The sequence below is a fragment of the Ciconia boyciana genome, chromosome 10 (assembly GCF_034638445.1).
Source record: "Ciconia boyciana chromosome 10, ASM3463844v1, whole genome shotgun sequence".
Taxonomy (NCBI): Eukaryota; Metazoa; Chordata; class Aves; order Ciconiiformes; family Ciconiidae; genus Ciconia; species Ciconia boyciana.
Genome location: NC_132943.1, coordinates 26,377,957 through 26,398,422, shown reverse-complemented (window position 1 = coordinate 26,398,422; position 20,466 = coordinate 26,377,957). Strand labels below are relative to the sequence as shown.

Genomic DNA, 20,466 nt, shown 5'->3' with positions numbered 1-20,466 from the left:
TACAACTTCATTGCTGTGATCAACACTTCCATTTTACCCTTTAGAAGGTTGCTATGATACTTTATAGCACTACAATAAATAAATTCATTTAAAAGCTGTTACGTCCCCATACTTGGGACTACTGTATGCTACCATGAAGGTAGAAACAGGCTGAATGCTTCTCAAATAGGAGCGTTATAGTGGAGTTTCTGAACAGTCAATTGAAACAAATTTAGCTTTATTCTGAATCAAAATGAAACATTCATAAAGTTTCCCATAAAAAGTCCAATGCTTTGTTTTTCCAACGTGCAAAAACAAATTCATAAATGAAACATTTCACAGCATTTCCGTAGAGGTACCTATTACTGCAACTTGTACTGGTAAATGTTGCAAGTAACAATAAGATATAACGTCTTATATCCCACATATTTTTGAAACTGAATTTATAATTTCAAAATGACAGCACTAGTAGTTTTAAAAGACAGTATGGCAAACATTTTTGAAAAATATCTTTGACCACCACTGCTCTTGAGCACCACGGTAGACCTTAAAGCTGAACACAAACAAAGCAACCACCTGCCAATTCTGGTCTCCATAAAGAGCCTAGGGAAAGACATCAATTTATGTTAAAGGTAATGTGGAATTCAGAGTCAGTGTTGGGACTACAAAACCAGAAACAGTGACCCTATAGTATTTATACAGCTGTGAGTTCGGGTCCAACTTTTTATAAAACCTACTTATTTGAAACGAAGGGAACACTGATGGGATCTGGTTGTCATCCTGAAACAAGTATATCATCATCCAAGGTCTCCTTCAAATTGAGACTATCTAGACCTAAGTAAAAATACTGCATTTTTATGCTGTTAATAGAAGGAAAACACAAATAAAATGCTTGACTGCCAGGTAGTTTTCTCCTTCCTGTGAACAAGCTCACAAAAAAATTTGGATAATGTTGAAAAATGGCTACAGTTCTACAAATTTAACCATGTCATTACCTCTCCTGTCCCCTGCATGCTATGACTTTTGCAGTTTTTGAGTAATACTCGTTGAAGAAACTGCATCGACATAAGACAATTCAACAGTTCTTTCAAGCAAGATGTAATTTCAGCCATTTTACCTTAAAGGGCATAAAGGCTTTATAGCAATAACGCAGATAACTGAGAAATACCTCTTCTGCTCACATGCAGTGCATTCTTGCACACAGAACTTTCAAGCAGATTCCAGGACCTGTAACAAGGAGACTTTAAACGAGACATGCGTGCAACAGCAGGAAACTATACAGGTGTTGCAATAGCTTAATACAACAGGTCTTTGAAATACGGGGAAGCTAAGACAAGGTATGCTCCTGTATTATATTGAGAGAACTTTCCAGGAGCAATTGAACATGGTCCCCTTGCTGCCCAAACAAGGAATACTGAGGGGGTAAAATTTCTGAACTGAGTAGACTTGTATTCAGGTGTTGTTTTGCCCTTCCTTTGCTGATATTTTCTCATTTTCCTATTTTGCTTTACATGGGACAGAAAAGCAGAGCTCCTATTAGCATACATTTACAAATTCAATCTCATTTCTCCCTGCAAGTGCCAAAGCCTTCCCAATAGTTTTCCTTAGGTAAGAGTTCACTGCCAAATTAAAATGAACCAAAGATGACAAGTTAGTAGAATATATTTGTTTAGTTTCAGCACAAAAACACATAATTGTTTAGGCCCATTTTCTTTTTATTAATAATATAAGGTTCTATAATCTCTTAATGTTACAACTGAAGTTTTACAGTTAATCTCACACTAAAATGACAAATACTGTTTGGTTTTATTTGCAGAAAGTTAAATTACAACCTTGATAAACATACATTTCCAAGACTGAGAAGCAATTTGTGTTTTCTGGATTTCAGTGCTAATGTATCCCTGCCTTTGAAATTGGTTTCAGTTAATTAACATTGCTACAGAAGAACTAGTTGGCCTGGCCTCTGTTCACAGCTGTAAGGCAAAGACGACATCTCTAACTCAACCAATATACTGTAAGTCAAGTAAAGAAGAGACATATTTTTCTTTGACTAAGATTTAGACCCTGGATCAGTTTCTAACAGATTTTCTTCTTTCCCCTCAAAACTTTTATAAAAGCCTCTCTAATGTAAATACATTTCATAGTCAAGCCATACTCACTCTGCACCTTTCCTCCCTCAAAGAGAGCAGAAGCTGTGTAATTGGAAGTCATGACAAGCTTAATTAAAACTGCTTGTAACTTACATATGGCCAAAATAGTCAAGCAAATTAAAAAGTAATGTGCTATGCCAAGATACACTTCTGATCTGCATGGATCAAACTCCATCTCTGAACAGGCTGCAGATATGGGAAGTGAAGTCTTTAGAAAGAAAGTAGAGGAAAGAGAAGGAAGAGTGGTGGAAGACTTCAGTATTAGAGAAGGGAAGATTTGTTTTAAATAGGTAATGATCTGTGTGTATCTAGGTCTCCTGAACTTGCATTACACTTTCCTCTATTTTCATCAGGAATTTAAATGTGAAATTAAAGACAGTCAGTAATCCATGCATTTCAGCTGCAGTTTCACTAAGCTCTGACCCGTTTGTAAGATAGAAAAATATTTAAGACGACAGCAATAGGGTGGCCATTAGAAAAAATATCCATTACATTTGTAGTTAATCTTTTCCTCAGAACTGTCCAGTGACATTGCTTTGGGACCCTTATAGCCTGTTATTTCACCTTCCCATAGGACAATTGACATGCAGTAAAAATCTTTACTGCATTTTAAATCACTTCAGAAGCCAGTGGCCATTTAAAGGTTAGATAGAGAGTATAAGGAGTTTTTGCCTGTGTAATTTCAATACAAAAAAGGGATGGGGAAACCACAGTCAGAAAATTAAGAATTGGAAAGGATGTTGTAGAGCTGTGTAGTACTTTAAGTCAAAATCTTAAGAGACCAGTATTACTGAGCTATAACTACTTGTTTTAGTTCTGTTTGTGCTGTCATTCTGCTAAAAGGCTTCACATACTTTCCTTCAAAATTGATTCTTCATAGTTAGACATACACTTTCATTGAGGCACATAAACACCCTTCATATTCACCGTTCATATTTACCAATTCCTAGAAAGGTCTCTATTTCAGAGTGATACAAGTCATCAGCAAGATGTCAGCTGTGGCCATGTAGTCACCATTGTGCAGTATGTGAGGTGAGGAACTCCCCTGCACTTAAGGAACACTTAACCACAGTGTGAAGAGTAACTTTTTTAAAACAGACTACACCTATTGTTTTGGTTGCTGCTGAAAATGAACTCTGGGGGCCAAAAGCAAAAATACAAGAGAGCAGATTTTTATGTTGAAATGTTGTGAAACAAAGACCATTTGAAATAAATCTAGCTGCCTTGCAAATATCACATTAACATTGTTTTATGACCTGCAGATCATAAAAAGTTTTCCTTCAGTACCTTGACAGCATGCACTTTAAAGTGGTTTGGAGTGTTCATGTTTTTTGATCATTATAGAACTGAAATTAATCTTTAAACAAGTTCAAAGTTGTCTGATATGCAGTATTTTTCAAGCATTTAATACTTTGATATAATTAATATATCAAAATTGAGAGCTAATTAGACAGTATTCTAAAATAGTTTAAAAACAAAAATGCAATTTTATCTTTTTGTCCTCATTAAGGGCACTACCAATACAAAAGGTGTCCAAACTGACACTACAGAGCTGTGAAGCAGTTGGCTAGAGACAGTGTCCTCAAAGGATAGTCTGTATTTTTTCTATCCTATGCAATCATATACATTAATTATCAAAAAGTTGGATAATTTGCTTTAAGAACCCACCTTAAAAATGGATCATGAGTATTGACAAATATTTTTAGTTTGTTTTACTGATTAAGATTCAAGTTTCAATGTAAAAATGCTTACTCTCATACAATACTGATCAAGAAAATATTTCATTTTTTTAAAGTTAAATGGACAATTAAAATTGTGGCTACTAGTGAAGTAAATAAATAATTCATAAAGGCCATAGGAAACGGTATAAAACTAAATGGGAAATCTCACTTTCAGGATGACAATATGTTGTCCACTTAAGTGTTTTATTAAACTGTTGAGACTGTTTCAAAAGACAGTGCTGGGCAGTTTCACTTGAATAGCCAAAACTATTTTTTTTACTGAAAAAGATATTTTGCATCTCTGCAAAACAAATAAAACAGGAGCAAAAACCATACACACTAGGACTGAAGTACAGATGAAGGCAAAGTTTTGTTACAAACCTGTTTTCAACATACAGTGAGAAATGTCCATTGTACAAAACTTATAGTGACTGACCTACGATTAATTTAAGATTATCCCAGCAATGCAAATACAACTCAGAACAGCTCAATTGTGTAAGATTTTCCAATAGTACTATGATGGGAGACTACTGAGTTTTTAGAAGCAGTTTGACTTACATTGTCTCTTTTGATCAAAGCCTACATTTGTACTTTAAGTATTCACTGGTTACAAGTCTGTTACATACTTAATCCTTCAGCACAGTGAAGTACTCTTTGGTGTTCTCTCATCTGTCTCCTAGCAGCTTTCCTTTAGCAAGAGGCTGGGTTGAGCAGCTGCTTCTGTAGAAAACACTGTTGTCAGTCTTTGTTCTCCTTGCAGGGGATGCTTTAGTAAGAAACATCTGGCAGTATCCAGCATTGAAAATAGTGTCAGCTGTGTTGCCTAACCAAACTTGGAAAACCAAATTTGCATTTCCTGGTTGGTAATACACTTTGTGCCCAGTGGGTTGTTTAAGAGTAAGAGCATTGTAAGTAAAAATCCATAAACATTAACAGTGATGTTTACACTTTATTGGGGGGAGGGGGAAGGGGATGGCAAAAATCAATGCAAGTTACTAGTTTTTAAAGTTTAGTCTATGTTATATTTGATTACTGGGATATCAATACAATGAAAGTGGAGGAATTTCAACAGTAATTTTGAAGAAGTTTTAGTACATCACGTTGTGCAGGGCTTTATAAAAGATTTTTGTTTCCAAAGATGTTATTGGGGTCCACATATTCTTTAACAGATCTCAGCATTCCCAGGCCAACATCAGAGATGCTCTCCTTCATCCAGTGCTTCCGCAATTTGCCTACTGGAAAAACAAAAACAAAGTGTTTCAATATATGGCAGGATTCTAGGAGCCAATCAATCTTGTGACCATGAATGAATAAACACTGTGTGATAAATGCTTTTATTCAAAAATGAGAAATGTTTTGCTTTATTTGATTTATTGAGCCCACCAGACTATCAAGCTCATTAAGCTCAGCATACTCCCAGAGGAAGACTGTGTTCCACACTGTCTACTTTCTTTAGAAACTATGAAATGTAGATGAAGCTTAGGCTGAAGTCCCATGTTCTATTAAAACAGGGAATTAGTAGTAAGTTTTAAAAAGCTATAAGACTCATTTTAAGTAGGAAACTGAAGAGGAGGTTACTAGAAGGCAGAACCCCACACCTCTTGATTGCTTTAAAGTGAAAACATAACTCAGTAATCAAACAAAACCAGCATTGGTTTAAATAGCAAACAAATGTTTTCTAAGGAGGAGGCTTAAAGCCTAGTTTTAAATCAACAAAATACCTTATTTCATTCAAAAACCTTTACATGGGCTGGTCATTGCTCATTCCATTATATAAGAGCTTAGTTTCCCATGTAAAAATGGATATTCACAATATATACCAAATACAAAGCAAAGCTGAAACACCAGCCATTTAAGAACTCATTTCACTAGTCTCACAATAGTCCTGTTAAATGGCCGAGTGTTCACATACTCATTAACCAAGTCATCAACTCTGATTTAACAAATCATTCAAAATAACGGAATTTTTTCATTAAACACACTATAGCATTTAACTTGTCAGCTTGAAACACAATCCATTTGTCAGTATGATGCGATATAGTACAGGTTTGAGAGACAGATGCTTTAAGAGTATCTGAAGCTAAAATCAAGCCATCTTTTGTGCCCTGTTCTCAGGGTAACCATCAAACTGTCATCAGAATAATAAATTACAGGGACACCTCTGGAGAACAGAGTATATTTGTTTATACCTTAAGGAATATGAGCTAATCACAATGCCAACTGAAAAAGCAAATAATGTGAGCAAAAATGAAATTTGCAGTTTGCTAGAAAACAACTATTAGCAGCATGCATGTCAAAAGCAAAGATCATAACTGAAGGACAAAAGAATTTGTCATGTGGTAGGAACTGTGGTTGTATTTTGCAGCCCAGCTCAAGAAAAAAAATCCCCATCTGTAAATATACCATCACTACAATTTGACTGTCTGAGCAAGTTGATGTAGCTGAATTTTATCTGGGGATACCTTAATACTACTACTACTACAAAAAAAAAGAACCATGCATGTGGCTTGACCATCACCTCAAGTCACTCATACTGGCTCTTACACAAGCAGCTGAAGAACAGTCATTACCATTCTCAACTGTTTTCTGTAATACAGTTTCAGTGAATGTGTCCTGTGGTTATGGATGTAATTGTCCTGAAAAGACTGCAAACAACTGCTCCAACAAGATGGAGCACATTAGAATCACAGCAAGATGCCCAACAGCTAGCATGCCTGCCTCTTTTACACCTCCAGTAATAATGCAATTCCACAAGGAACTGAACTACTGTCTGAGCAGCACCAAACAGCCATTGCATATTTAATGAAGTCGCTCACCAAGTGCTGGAAAACAGAAGGTGCTTGGAGTGCATCATTAGTTCTGTCAAAGTGATAATTTACACATCTATCTTGTCAAATTTTCTATGGTTTATACTTTTGCAATAATAAATCTAACATACATTTGGTTAGTGAACTGGAAAGAAAAAAAGCTGTACTACAGTTACCGTCAGTCCTTCACAAACATGTTCAATGAAAAGATTTTAACCCCTTGATAACAGTAGGTTGAGCCCCTGCTCCTGCTGTTCACGTTTTCATATTAGAGTTAAAAAGCATTGAAGCAATCTTGCTCTTAGAATTCTAAGCTGGTTCATCTGATTAAATGGAAAATAGACCAAGTGAAGGAAAGGCTCTGTGCAGATGAGACCACCACTTAGAAAAAAGCAATGTTTGTATTTGTTTCACTTCAGGTTAGTGCTGCCCTATAAGTTTCTGTTCCTCCTCCATAGGACGATCCAATTAGCTTCAACAATGAGAAGGGAAAGGGCGTAAGAAAATGCCATAATAGTAATAGATGTTACCGTGAATGTAAAAATTCCAAGTGGCAAAGTTGCTTAACTCCACTCTAAGCCTAGCCAAAGAACAGCTTTGCAAAGAACAGCTTTGGGCTCAAGGAAGCCTTAATTTCCCCAACAATAAAAGGTCTCAGTTAAGCCTAATCTTACCATGGACTACAGAAAACCACCTTTCTGTTTCTAGCCTAGAGAAAGTAGACCTTTTAGTTTTAGGCCTAGATGATGCCATTTATGTAGAACTGACATGAGACAGTGCACAGAACCAGATTTTATCCAAGCATCTACCACTTACCGGCTTTCAGCCCAGTATACTTTTCTCAAGTAAAAACTGAGATCAAATTCAGCTGATTCTATATGCTACGTCATAACTGTATATGCTACATTATTAGTAAGGTTCTCAAATCAGCATAACATTGTACAATCAATTTGTAGTAGCTTAACAAGTCACTACTCATCAACTATGTTAGGGAATAAAATGCACTTTGGTGAAGTGCAACCATACTCTATGCTGCTCCTGTAGAACCCACCTTTTGAAATAACCAACCAGGCAAACACACACTGACATTACCCTCGCTGCCAAAAGTGACAACAGTTTCTCATGTGCGTGGTTTTTCAAAGAGAAGGGCATTGGATAAACAGCACATACATGCTGGCCACAAAGAAGATAAAATGGGAGTACAGCTCTCCTTGCTCATAAAAGCTACACTCTCTCATCTTTGAAAATGCATCTGGATAGCTGCAAAAAAATCTGGCTACTAACAATGGAGCTAGCAAACAGCAGGCAGCAATTGGTTTTCTCACTTGTGGAATATGAAGTACTTGGGCACACATGAACAATCTTGTAAGGAAAGTTTTAGTATAGCTGATGGATCCCAGGAATAACACTACACCCATGCAGAACAGATTTATAGCAGTGTGCAGTCCCAGTGGCAATAGGCTCTGGTGGCACTGCACATGGCCCTAGACTTCCTCTGCGCCAGCCCTTTCAACTTAAAGAGGCAGTTATTGCAGAACAATAGCTCTGCAAAAGGAGAAATGGTAATGGGTCATAAGAAGCATGGGGCTCTTCCAGCTGTTGCATGCTCTTCCTGAAGCTAGTTGTCTCTACAGAAAGCATCTCTCCGCTCTTTGAAATTGCTTAACAGATTACTACTCTTCCAGAGAGAGCTCTGCAATACTGAGAAAGGTCAGTGTATTAATCCAATACTGTGGTAGTGCTGGAGTATAATGGATCAGCGTACCTGAAGTCTACTACATAATTAACACTTACCATCACCATAACATCTTGCATGTTTTCACTTGATATCTAAACAACTTGAGTACTTTCAAGTTCTGCGTGGATGAATCAGAAAGTCCTCTGCATTTATTTGGTGGAAAAGGCACTGAAGATGACTATTCTATTAAGACTTTCAACAGACCAAGGAGGAAAATACAACTGCATTATTATATTATTTCACATAAGGTTACTCCACATCTGATAAATGTCACAGTTTAAACTCATTCTAATCAGTAGAGCAAGCTCTAGTTTTAAGATGAAAGTATGATCAGTCTCCAGTGCTTAACTTAAAGGTAGGAAGATACTTTTTCTGTGTAGAAGAGAAAAGAATGTGTTCAACTGCCCCCATAAGGGAGTTTTATAATTCCACATTTTGTAGTTTGTGTGGGTTAATTACTGCAGTGTATAGCTTAAGCCATAGCCTCTTAATGATGCCAAAGAATTGCAATGAAGTGCAATGTCAAACATGCAATTGAATGCAAATAAGGTGTGGGGGGTTGGGAGGTGGATTGGGAGGGTGTTTTGGGTTTTTTTTTCTTTGTTTGTTTTTTCCTACATAAACTGCCAGGAAATTGATACTATACCCAAACCTGTGGAACCTGGGCTACATTAACCTTTATTCTGGTCAATCTGTCTAGAAAGTGGAAGAAAATTAGTTCTATTATGTTAAGTGGCTAAATGGCGGTATTTTCCTCAAACCCACAAGCTGATAATTGTTTCCTTAAGTAACCAGTTTTAGTTAGAACATTCCCTGCAAGGGAAACGATCTATCATTAATTTTTACTCCATTTCTTAGTTTTACATGGGTGCTTAGCTTGGTAATACAGAAGGGATCAGGCCCAAATCCAGCCAGCTCCCTTCTGATGCTGCACCCCAAAGGGGTTATAGTTGTTATTTATACACCAGTCATACCTACTGATACTTCCTCAGCACATGTTATTTTGTGTATACATAAAAAACATGTATTTTATGAAATAGGAATTCAAGAATGCAAGGTGTGACACATTACATGGGTGGTTTTAGGGTTTGCCCTAAATGATTAGAAGAATCATCTACCTAAACTTAAACTTGTATCGACATGAAATGGTCATTCCTAATGCTGCTTTTTAAATGCTAAGTTTCTAGAAGGTAACTGTGGCTGTAGCAACCCTTACTTACATGACTCTCAAATCTAAAGATACTCACTGGCCGGAAAAGTGGAAGGATCAAAGCTGTGTTCGAAGATGTGCGCTATCCCTTTCTAAGTGTAGGACATAGTCAAGGCAAGGTGAAAACTATAATCAGGACTGTAAAATCTCATGTAGGAAATGAAGACAAGGAATGCTACAACTAGGATATCTAATTCCTGAATACCTTTCAAAACCTTTTACTAAGTCACAAATTATGTCATAGCATTAGTTAAAAGGGACAAAGAAGGCATAAGAAACCACTTCAAAGTCACACCTTAAAAACTACTTTAAAACCACTAAGAAGCCTTTCAGCAGTTTGTTCACAACCAATTTAGTGAGAAACAGACCTACCACATTTAGACAAGACTACCAGGATCTTAAAAAAAAAAAGTCTGATAACCTCCTCTTTAAGGATCAATTTCTGATGCACTGGAGAATGGCTGAATTCCCCCTGCATAAGAATCTAATCAGCTATGTATTTTAGGTGTATTTTTATAGCAACACATATGTCTCAGGTTCTTCCTAAATGTAAATTCTATTCATTACACAATCCAGAAACATTATTAAGTGTTAAATACTAACATTAAAGTAGGAAAACCATGCCTGACACTTACCAATTAGATTTAAATATTTGAAAGTCAAGAGTGAGAGAGACTTCAAAAACAAAAGACAATTTGATTAAAAGGACGAAGTCATTTAAGTTGCAGTACCATAGAAATTATATCCATATTGATAAAAACAAAAAATCCGGATAGTCTACCCCAAAATACAAGTAACTGTTACATTGAAAGGATAAATTAATTACACAGATGTATACGCCTGGCTTTGCTACAGCTTCTTGTGTCCATGAGATGCTTGCTGTACAAGGTTGGTATTGATATACTTCTGCAATTTCTTTGTTGGAATGTTGTTGTTCTTACATATTGCAAGGTGTTATCTTTAATGTAATCCATTAACAAAAGTTATGCTTCTTACAAGTTTTAAGTCTCAAAAGTCATCGGGGAGAATCTTCTCACAGTATTGCTACCTTTAGCAAGCCTAGAAGTTACAATATTTCTCATTAGCCTGGAGCAAGGGGAGGAGAGAAGAGATATTGAGATTAAAATAGAATCTAAAGTAAAGTCCTTCTGAAGTTACTCTTCATAAAACTAGAAGTATCACGATTTCAGTTCTCACTGTAGATTGTAGCTATGTGTCTACCTGCAGTTAGTACTTCCCCAGAAGTAAGGTAATTTAGAGCTTTACAGATCTCAAACTGTCATATATGACCACTTCTTCACTCAAGGAGTGTATGACAATTGACTTAAGCAGGCTTTGTATTTCTTATAGCCTCAAGTCCCAGACTACATCTGTTTTCTTTGATACACAAAACCAGAGTTAAAATAGCTCCATTTGTCACAGTGTGATTGTAGGCAGACAAACCAGCCTGTCCGTTTCCAGATAGTGAAAACAACTGTTATTAATCACAATTACAAGACAAATACTAAAAGAAATTGCACCAGTATTTTCTTTTACCCCAGCAACAGACAAATCTTAGCAGTGCTAACAGTGACAAGGCCTGAAGGTCAGTAAATAGAACTGATACTATTAGGCTAATTCTCAGAAGCTCTATGGTACTGCAACTCAGAAGCAGTGGAAAAAATGGATCTTGAATATCATACACAATGAACTGCCAGACAAACACTCAAAGCAGAAAATATTTATCAGTATAAGAGGCAGTCATGCATACAACAGGAGCATAAGAAGTCTAACAGAAACCAAGTTTTCCATATCTGTGGAGGCAGAAAATTCGAGTGTGCAAGGGTTTGAAAATGCTACATAACTTTTTTTTCTTGTTCAACATATGCTGTAAGCAAGGTTTCATATGGTGAGGGCAAATACATCCAAACATGTGACAAGCTCCAGCTGCATGCGAGTTAATGGATGAAATGTTAGTCACAGTAAAATACAGCTGCCACAGCAGGGGAGAGCACAACAGTACATTAAGGGGGTAATTCCACATCACACATGTGATAATTGACTGGTCCACTATACCACCATATTAAAGATTTAATCAGAGGACAATAAGAGCATATTAAACTAAAAATACTGAAATTGTTTTCACTCATGTTATCATCACCTACACATCTTTCAATATCCTGATATTGCTAACGCAGAATCCATTTCAGTTTCTATCACAAAGCTAGATGCCTGAAAACAGCCCTAGCTAAAAGTTTCAAGTCCAGCAAGTCACCAATATGTTTTAAAGCACAATTTCTGCCCTTCAGTTTTCCCCATGCAGAGCTTTTAGAATTACAAAATTTTTATATAGTTTTAAACCATTAGACTTCTTCCTCTTTGCTCTTATTTCTGTGGCCAGACAATGCCCCAAGAGAGTAGAGAGAAGAAATGCATTAAGTTAACCAGTTTAAAGCAGCTAGCTACACAAATCAAACTGACTTCACAACAAGTCTTCCTGATATCCAAGTTTACAGCATTATACAGGACACATGCAATCAAATTAGGCTATCTGAATATGTGGGAAAAGCATATGTAAAGCATCAGGTATATGAAGTATCACTTACACATGACATCGGTTCTTAAACTTAATATTAAAGCACAAAATAGCTTGCAAAGAGGCTAGTAACTCAGGACAAGCAATTCCCAAACTCCGAGAGGAAACTGAATAATCAGAAGTTAGCAGACAGCAAGCCAGTAATATAAATACTTACATAACATCAATTATGCAACAAATGTTAGACTGCAACATAGCCCAGTTTAAAGTCACTAGCTCTTTTATGTGGATACTTTCACTAAGCACTCTGGAATTAGGGCTAACAGCATTCACCTAGCCACAAGGGACACTAAACTGTCTTAAAACTATTAAACTCTCATTTGAGGTCTCTGTAACTGAATATATGTCTGCACAAGGTTTAGTAGAAGTTGCTTAAGACAAACTGATCGATTACATTTTCGGGTTCTTAGACAGCCTGTAGACTTCCTATCAAAGGTTTGAAGCTGGTGCTCATAAATACACCACATTGTGTGACTTGACATCAAGCAAACCAGGTCTAGGGACGCTTACCCTGAAAGTCTGGCAAACAGGTGAGAAGTTTCTAGAAAGAATGCCAGGACATTCCCCCCCATCAGTAATTTCAGTTAATGCCTGTGAAATATTTTTCAAAGTTCTACTACAAACTATTTTATGTACTCATGAATATTTAGCAGTATCAAAGAGACTAATATTAGACTGAGAACATTACCTCCATGGTGATGTGACAGACTTCCTCCATTGGCAAGTATTTCTTCTCTAGCAGCCCTCTAAATTGGAAAGATAAGGTATTTATTTAACAGCAAATGCACAAGATGTTTGTTTTTAGTGAAATGCTTGCCATCACACTCATTTACACAGGTGTACAAAAAGTTTCAGAAGTAATTAGGGTACACAACACAGGTAAACATTTTCATTCAAGCCTGCAGATAAATCTAAGTGGGGATTTTCCAAATAAACATTATCAAAGCCAATATATTTAAAAAACAGCATCTGTTACAACAAATCTATTACTCCAGAACAGAATATTCTGGATCACTTCCCCTTTGCCGAAAGTAAAATAGTCTAGTGGCTGGGATGCTCATCTGGAAGATGGTTAAGTGCCTACTGAAAAGGAAATTGCAATAAAGAAGTTTGAAAACAGGCTCTCCAGAGTGATTCGAGACCCTTATTAAGACCAGAGTTTAGACCCAGATATCAAAGATTCTAGTCAAGGAAGTGAGGTACTTTACAACTGACAACTCTTTCATGGGTGAAGTTTGTGGCAGAAAACAAAATTTATATTTTTGTTAAGAAATATTTGAACACTTTGAAGCTCTAAAATCATCTTTCCCATCCAGCTCTGATTATGAATAGTTAGACAGCTTAGAAGGTTGTAACAAAGAAAGCTTTCCTAACCACAAGCACTAAGTGTTTTTTCAAGAAAGTGTACTTTTTTAGGAATAATGTATGTAACCATACCTATGCAGTTAGATTTTTTCAGTCTGCCACAGAGTGCATATACTTGGTTGGCAAACTCACTTTGTTAGGTTAAATTTAGTCACCTACAATGGAACATATGCATCCAGGTGATCACACTGCTAACTAATTCCAATAAATGGTAATATCTAAGTATTAATAAAGTTTCATTAAATAAGCACTCAAGTATTACATTCTCCAATGCCCTAAATTCAACAGCACAGAAGCCTCAGAACTTGTAGATAAAACTTTACATCCACTTGCCAAGTTCAAGAGAAATTTCTAAAGAATAAGCATGAGAAGAATGATATCCTAGTTATAAATATAGACTATTTCTCCACAGTCCTATCAGCAATTTTCTGGTGCTGAGGCTTTAGCATATGAACCAAAAGATAGGATGAAAAGTAGTTTGCCCATAGTCCTAAATCTAAGTATTACATCTTCAAGGTAACAAAGATACTAGTTTCCCCTAACTAGGTAAGTATAGTGTTTCACCAGCCAAAATGTTAAAGCAGAGAGTTATTCCGGAGCTTTTTGGTAAATGTCACAGCTTACAAATGGTCTAACACAGCAGACTTAGACCAGCACTTATCTAGGCCTAAACAGAAATAACCACAACAGTTAATTCTCTGAAATAGCATGAGATCCCCTCACATTCATTATTCTCTACATGCAGCACTATTAATAAAGTATGGTCTTGATAGTTTTACCATGTATTTTAAAGACTAATTGAGCATTAAGTGAAAGAAGTAGCTTTGTAAATAACGGAACTAAGGAAGTCTTGTTTCCTGTGGATTTGGGTTTTGTGGTTGATAGTTTCTGCCAGCCAAGAACAAACTCCAGTTCAAGCTTTCCTGTACTTTAGTCATATGTGTTCATTTACTGATGTCTAAAATAGTCACCTTGCAGTCTTTCCTCTACTTGGTGCACTATTAGTGTGCACCTCTTTCCCTGTCTGCTAATGATCAAAGCTTTACAAACAGACTTTTGAGATCTTTCCTGCAAAATTCAGTCAGCTTGGCCAATGGGTTCACTATATATTATTACAGGACATCAGCTTCTCGCCCTCCCCCTTAACTATTGTTCTTATATACATTACCTCAATTTGTTCATAGACATGAATAGGATCACTAATTCCTCTGTAGTTAAAGGCAAAGTAGAAGTAGACACATGCACCTGCATCATAAGTCTGTGTCACCCTGTTGAAGAGAACTGCATTACAAACAAAGCTTTATGGTATTAAGCCAGCCACTATGTGACCTTACACAATTCATAAGGTTACTTATCTTATTTAAAAGGGTAGCATCTTTATTTTAAAATAGTTTTGTATCCTTTTTGCTCATACTTCATGAATGACTCAATACTATGACTGAGAATTGAAGCTCTTAAATAAGTCGTTACACTTCTGCATGCACATTGTGCATATAAGCAAGAGTAAGTGTCAAGACTAATCAAGTGCTACTAATCCCTTGAATTACTCACTCTTACATGTAATCCACTTGCAGCTTAAAGAGGAAGGTCAAGATTACTAGTGTTTGTAATATCATTAATAGATACACTTTACCTACTAGCTAGCAAGTTTAATGACATCTTCCTTAGTTCTCTTACTAATCAAAGATTCAAGAAAAACGATTAAGTTGTTGCATGGCTTACCTGCAAGTGGAGAGAGGAGCAAACTGAACACCCTTTTCTTTGCATTCTCTTACTATCCTTTCCTTTACATTCCTACAAAGGTCCAAAACCCTGTAACAGAAAACACATTAATATAAAATCTTAGTCTATGATTTTATACAACCTCCTGCAAAACAACTTCAGCTTTAGTAATCTTTTTTAAAAAAGTATAATCTAATAAAACAGAAGATTGCCTTCTAGAATCATTTTTAAGTAGCTTACATTTTGTTCCAAGAATAAAATAGTCCTCATCATCAAGACTGCACTAGCATTGGTTTTTCTGTACTTCTCCTGAATAGCAAGTTTACTCTGAAGCAGAGTACATAACAAAAGCTCTTCCCATAAGGACTAGGAGTCAAAAGTGTTCAATGGAAAATGGAGGGTACCCACTTCTGTATGTCTTTACTTACTTTCTCAGCAAAACAGCCTCAAAGTTTTGGCAAAGTAGATGACAAATACAGCTCACAGTAGAAAGCTTGAGAACTCTAAGGCCCTGTATACTCTACTAATACCATACCTTTGGTACGTTGCAAGGCCAAAACTGGAGATACTCCAGCTGTGCACTAGTTTGCCAGCTTGAAATGTTATAGTTCTAATATGGCAATGAGCTATTAAACCTTGTCATAAGCCATACTTGTTTTGCTTTTATTACTTTTTTTCTTCCAGGGTAGACCCAGGTGTATCCAAAGGGCTAGAACAATTGAAATAAATCACTGTTTTTCAAATGACCATTTCTTCAGTGTTCTCCCACGAAGGTCTGCAGTGCTATACTATACAATTCAGACTTTTAAGATATTTTACACAGATTTAAAACTACTTTGCAGATTGACAGAAGTAATACACAAGAGAAATTTATCCATTTAGAGAATAAGCAAGTAAAGCTAAATATTATTTTATTCAACTATCTTCAGCCAGTCAGGAACAAGGTAACTGACTGATTTATGGAAAATTACATAGTTCTTGTGAGTCAAAGTAGAAAAAGGTTTTGGAAGCATGTGCTTTGATGAGGGAAATTTCAAATATTTTCTGAAATTCTTAGATAAGAAGTCATTCTCTCCTGAAACGAGGAAGAGGCAAAACAAATTGGTGACTAAGAAGTTAGCATACTTCAAGATCTATGAAGCTAAAGTAAAATAAAGAGCAACTTTGCTTTGAAATTGTCCTCAAGTTTCTGCCCCCCATTTAAGATACTATGCCAATCTTCAAAGCAGAGGCTGGAACTTACCACTGCCACTAAATTCAACTGCAAGAATACAGGCTTGCCAGCTTAAGTCATTACACTTAGAACACTTTCCACTTTGCATTAAATACTGTAAAGCTTTGACTCAAATCACTTTAGATCCTGTGTAAGAGGTTTCTGGCTTACCAAATGATTTCATATATTAAACTCTGTTGTGGTCAAGTGTTTCTGAACCACAGCTAACAAATAAAATGAGCTTAGGAAAAAGATTTATCTTGGGCAAAAGTTATTTTTTCAGTTCTTCCATTTCCCTACATTACTGTGGAAAGAAAAATCTTATTTAAATATATTTAAATAATTTTTTTTGATCTTCACTACAAACTCTTCTGTTTGAAATACACTGCTGATCCCACACATGTGGCTGTTCATCACACAATACAGTTATTGTCACCATTGTCCAGCTTCCTAAACTGGGCAATTTCAAGTTGTGAATTTGTTACAGCAAGCTAACCTAAGTAGAAATATTACTGAATGCTTGCCTACATTGCATTTACAAAATCCTGATATGTAATTTACTAGCAACTTTAGCAAGAACGTACAGGTGCAAGACTTGAGGCACATCAGGGAGCCTCCAATATACATAAGGCCTAAATTAAATTAAGTTTCCCCATGAGCAAGCATGAGTTAGGAATAATTTGAATGAAATCAAGTACAAGTCTTAAGCAATTCTAAAGAATAATCACAGTTTACCTATCCCAAGGAACAGATGTCTCAAATGATTCTCCTATTACATAGTAATCCAGGCCCAGGTCCTAATAAAAAGAGAAAGGAAATTATCAGTAACATTCAGCATCAACATCTGGGATTCCAGTGTATGCTACACAGCTAACAGTTGAGCAACTTTAGTTAGCCTGTATAAGAAAAACAGAAAGTCTATTTAGCCAAAACACCCATCTGTCCCAGTGACATTAGTTTATAATTATGGAAATAAGGTAGCTCTTTGAAGACACAGATGACAAACATTTTGATGTCATGGCTATAGTGAGACAACTTGTCAGACTGTCAGTATGTCTACACTAATCAAATATTTGTATCACTATAGCATCAAGCCAAGAGCTCCACTGTGCTAACCAATATAATACCTAGCAGAAATATTTGGAATGTAATTCCTATCTAGGTAGAATAAAGACAAACATTTTGCCCATTTTACATCTAGCCTGCTGAAATAAAGGGAAATTCAGTGATTTGTCCCTGACTATAAAAGCCAGATAAAATCTAGCACTCAGGATGTACATACTATTCTGAAAAAAGAACACACCACCTCTTAAACAGTAAGACTAAAATTCATAAGAACAGCTGCAGCAGTTCAGACTAAAGGTCCATTTGTCCTGGAATTCTGATTCGAACCACAGCCATAAGCAGATGTTCAAAGAAAAGTAAGAGCTGAGTGAGCACATGAGTATCTCCAGTATTCTCCCAGCCTCTGATTACATTCAACCTGTAGATTTGTAAGTCTGATCTGGTTTGTTTAGCAACTTCTAGTGGATTCTTCAATCTAATTTTCTCCACCCTTTATTAGCAACTATTTTCTTAACAAGCACATAAATTAATGTTTTTATAGTGTTTTGCAGATGAAGTTCCATAAGTAAACACTAGTCAGAAATGTAAGAGATACAACCTCTGGGAGAAGTCTGAGATATCATCCAAGGCAACGTGCATTTAGATTTCAGAGAAAGCAGCTTCAAAAAAAAAAAAGACATCTCTGTTTTGTTATATTAATTAACAGAAGTTTCAGCAGGCAGACAAAAGGTGACCTACCCGAAGGTAAGCAATGACAAATGTCAGCATATATCCTCTCTGTCCATTATCTTCTCCTGCTGCCAAGCCACTGCAATTAACAAGAATTTAATTAACTCTCCAACAAAGTAGTCACCGGTTTCCAAAAAGAATTAATACTTTATCAAACATAGGTGCAAGTTTAGCTGTCTCTAAGCTGTGTTACAATAGTTGCAAATAGTAGGGTCTTTTCTTCACTAGAAATGAGAAGTTACTTCAGACCAGACCTTTAACTCTTTGCATTTCTCTTTTCATTCCATAATCTGAAGAGAGATGAACAATAACAAAACATTTGATGGGATCTTAAAATAATAGTCTTCAAACATCACAAGAGAGCAGGGGAAACAGAACCAGACATAGTATGTCCTTGATGTTCATTTACAGGAACACATGTAACTACATTTCTAAGCATGTTGGATTTGTGCACTTGCATGCTCAAAGGTCACGAGAGCAAGACTATTGACTTCAGATCCCAAAAGTGTAAGTGATGTGAATGGATTAAAAAAAAAGACACAGCACTAAAAAGAAAAAGGAAGCCTTGCTTACACTAATCTACCAAGTTCAGAGCATTATAAATCTTTGATTTTAACTTGGTTTCTGAGAACAAGGAAGTGCTATGTATCTGTAATTAGTCTTCGTAGAAGCTCCTATAAATCCAAGAGAGGGGTGCGGGGGGCGGTGTGTGGAAATCAGACAACCTTAAGAAGGATAGAATTAAAGCATTTTAGACCATTAAACTGTTTAGCATTTTAGACCAGGTTAAACTATTAAACACTTAACTAATAGCCTTAACTGAGCAGCACAGACAGCACCATCTAACAGACCTAACACAGACAAGATCCCCCCCTTATCAATACACCATCCTGAAATACCAAAATACAAAAGGATTCACAGTTGAAGCCTTTTCTTGCATACAACATTAAAATAACTAAAATGCTCTTTAAGATCAAGAGCAATGTTATTCTTGTCACTGAATGTTAGCAAGCTGCTCATGTGAAATCCCACTTTTATAAGCTATTTTAAGTGGTAGAATGAAAGCACAATGAAAACACAAATTTCAGAAAGGATAGCCTTGAAATAGATAAAACAATACTTATGTATATTTGAATAGTTGAGACTAATACTAGCAGTAACTTTCTTAAAAAGAAAAAGTATATTCTTAACAAATCACTTTTGTGAAAACTTTTAATGACAGTTTTCAATCAATCACGCTTAATCAAAGCAGGAGGACAGAAACTACCTGATCATTACTCAGCCTGCCACTCCAATGAATGTTTTCTGTTCCTTTGTAAGAACAGAAAACAGTCTGTGGGACAGAAATTCACTGCATTCCTTTAACTAAACACAAACTTCTCTTTTGAACAAGCTTCTTATATTCATATGCTCACATCAATTCTGCAAAGATTTAATATTACCCTTATGATTTTGTCTTCCCCTTCTGTAGTTAAAATATAGAATCTAGTACTGCAAAACAAACAGCTTCCATGCCTATAAGCAATTACAAGGGCTAGTTTCCATTTTAATAACATCAATTCTATATTTAGTCAAATACTTATTTTTCTGCAATACACAGACAGTTGCAATTTTTCAGTAAAGTTACCTATTAAGAGTTAGTACAAGCCATAGTTATCAGAGGGAACATTCAGTAGCTAATTGATTATTGCCACTTCAAACTAGTAAACTGAGAACATATCCATACAGTAATCACTATAAGAATACAGCAATCCTATTTTATCCTGGACAGTTAACTCCCAGCTTCATATGAAAAAGTTCTTTGAAAAGCATACCCAAACTTGGTGGCAATATCATAGACTTGCTTTTCATGCTGAAGAACCTTCTCTCTGTCACCCTCAAAGAGCAAGGTAGCTACACACAGTATGTTGGGATCAAATCCTTTAAACTGCAAAGAGAGAAAACTTTGCATTATGTCATAGCCCATGTGGTAGAATACAAGCAACAAGTTTTTACTTTTCAAATACACACCACGTGCTCTGGTTAATAAGTGTTCTTGCAACTAAGAGGAAAGATTAGGGAAAAACCATCTTTCAAATTTACTCCCAAAACAAGGTTTTTCCTTGACAGGACAAACATTCACAAGCCCACTGAAATAACAGATTATCTGTCACCTTTTTTCTCCTGTTAAAAAGCAGGATAAACATAACAGC

At 36.1% G+C, this 20,466-nt stretch overlaps 1 protein-coding gene across 1 annotated transcript in view; it reads right to left on the bottom strand.

The window, feature by feature from the left end:
• Nucleotides 1-1,666: 1,666 nt before the first annotated feature.
• Nucleotides 1,667-20,466, bottom strand: part of AGPS (alkylglycerone phosphate synthase) — a 61,035-nt gene continuing 42,235 nt past the window's right edge. Inside the window, exons 14-20 of the mRNA XM_072874538.1 lie at nucleotides 20,089-20,201; nucleotides 18,284-18,353; nucleotides 17,216-17,277; nucleotides 15,268-15,357; nucleotides 14,714-14,813; nucleotides 12,869-12,926; nucleotides 1,667-5,085 (exon numbers count right to left, since the gene is read on the bottom strand). Of these exons, the coding sequence (XP_072730639.1) occupies nucleotides 4,964-5,085; nucleotides 12,869-12,926; nucleotides 14,714-14,813; nucleotides 15,268-15,357; nucleotides 17,216-17,277; nucleotides 18,284-18,353; nucleotides 20,089-20,201 (615 nt within the window). The 3' untranslated portion in view covers nucleotides 1,667-4,963. The remainder of the gene's footprint in view (nucleotides 5,086-12,868; nucleotides 12,927-14,713; nucleotides 14,814-15,267; nucleotides 15,358-17,215; nucleotides 17,278-18,283; nucleotides 18,354-20,088; nucleotides 20,202-20,466) is intronic.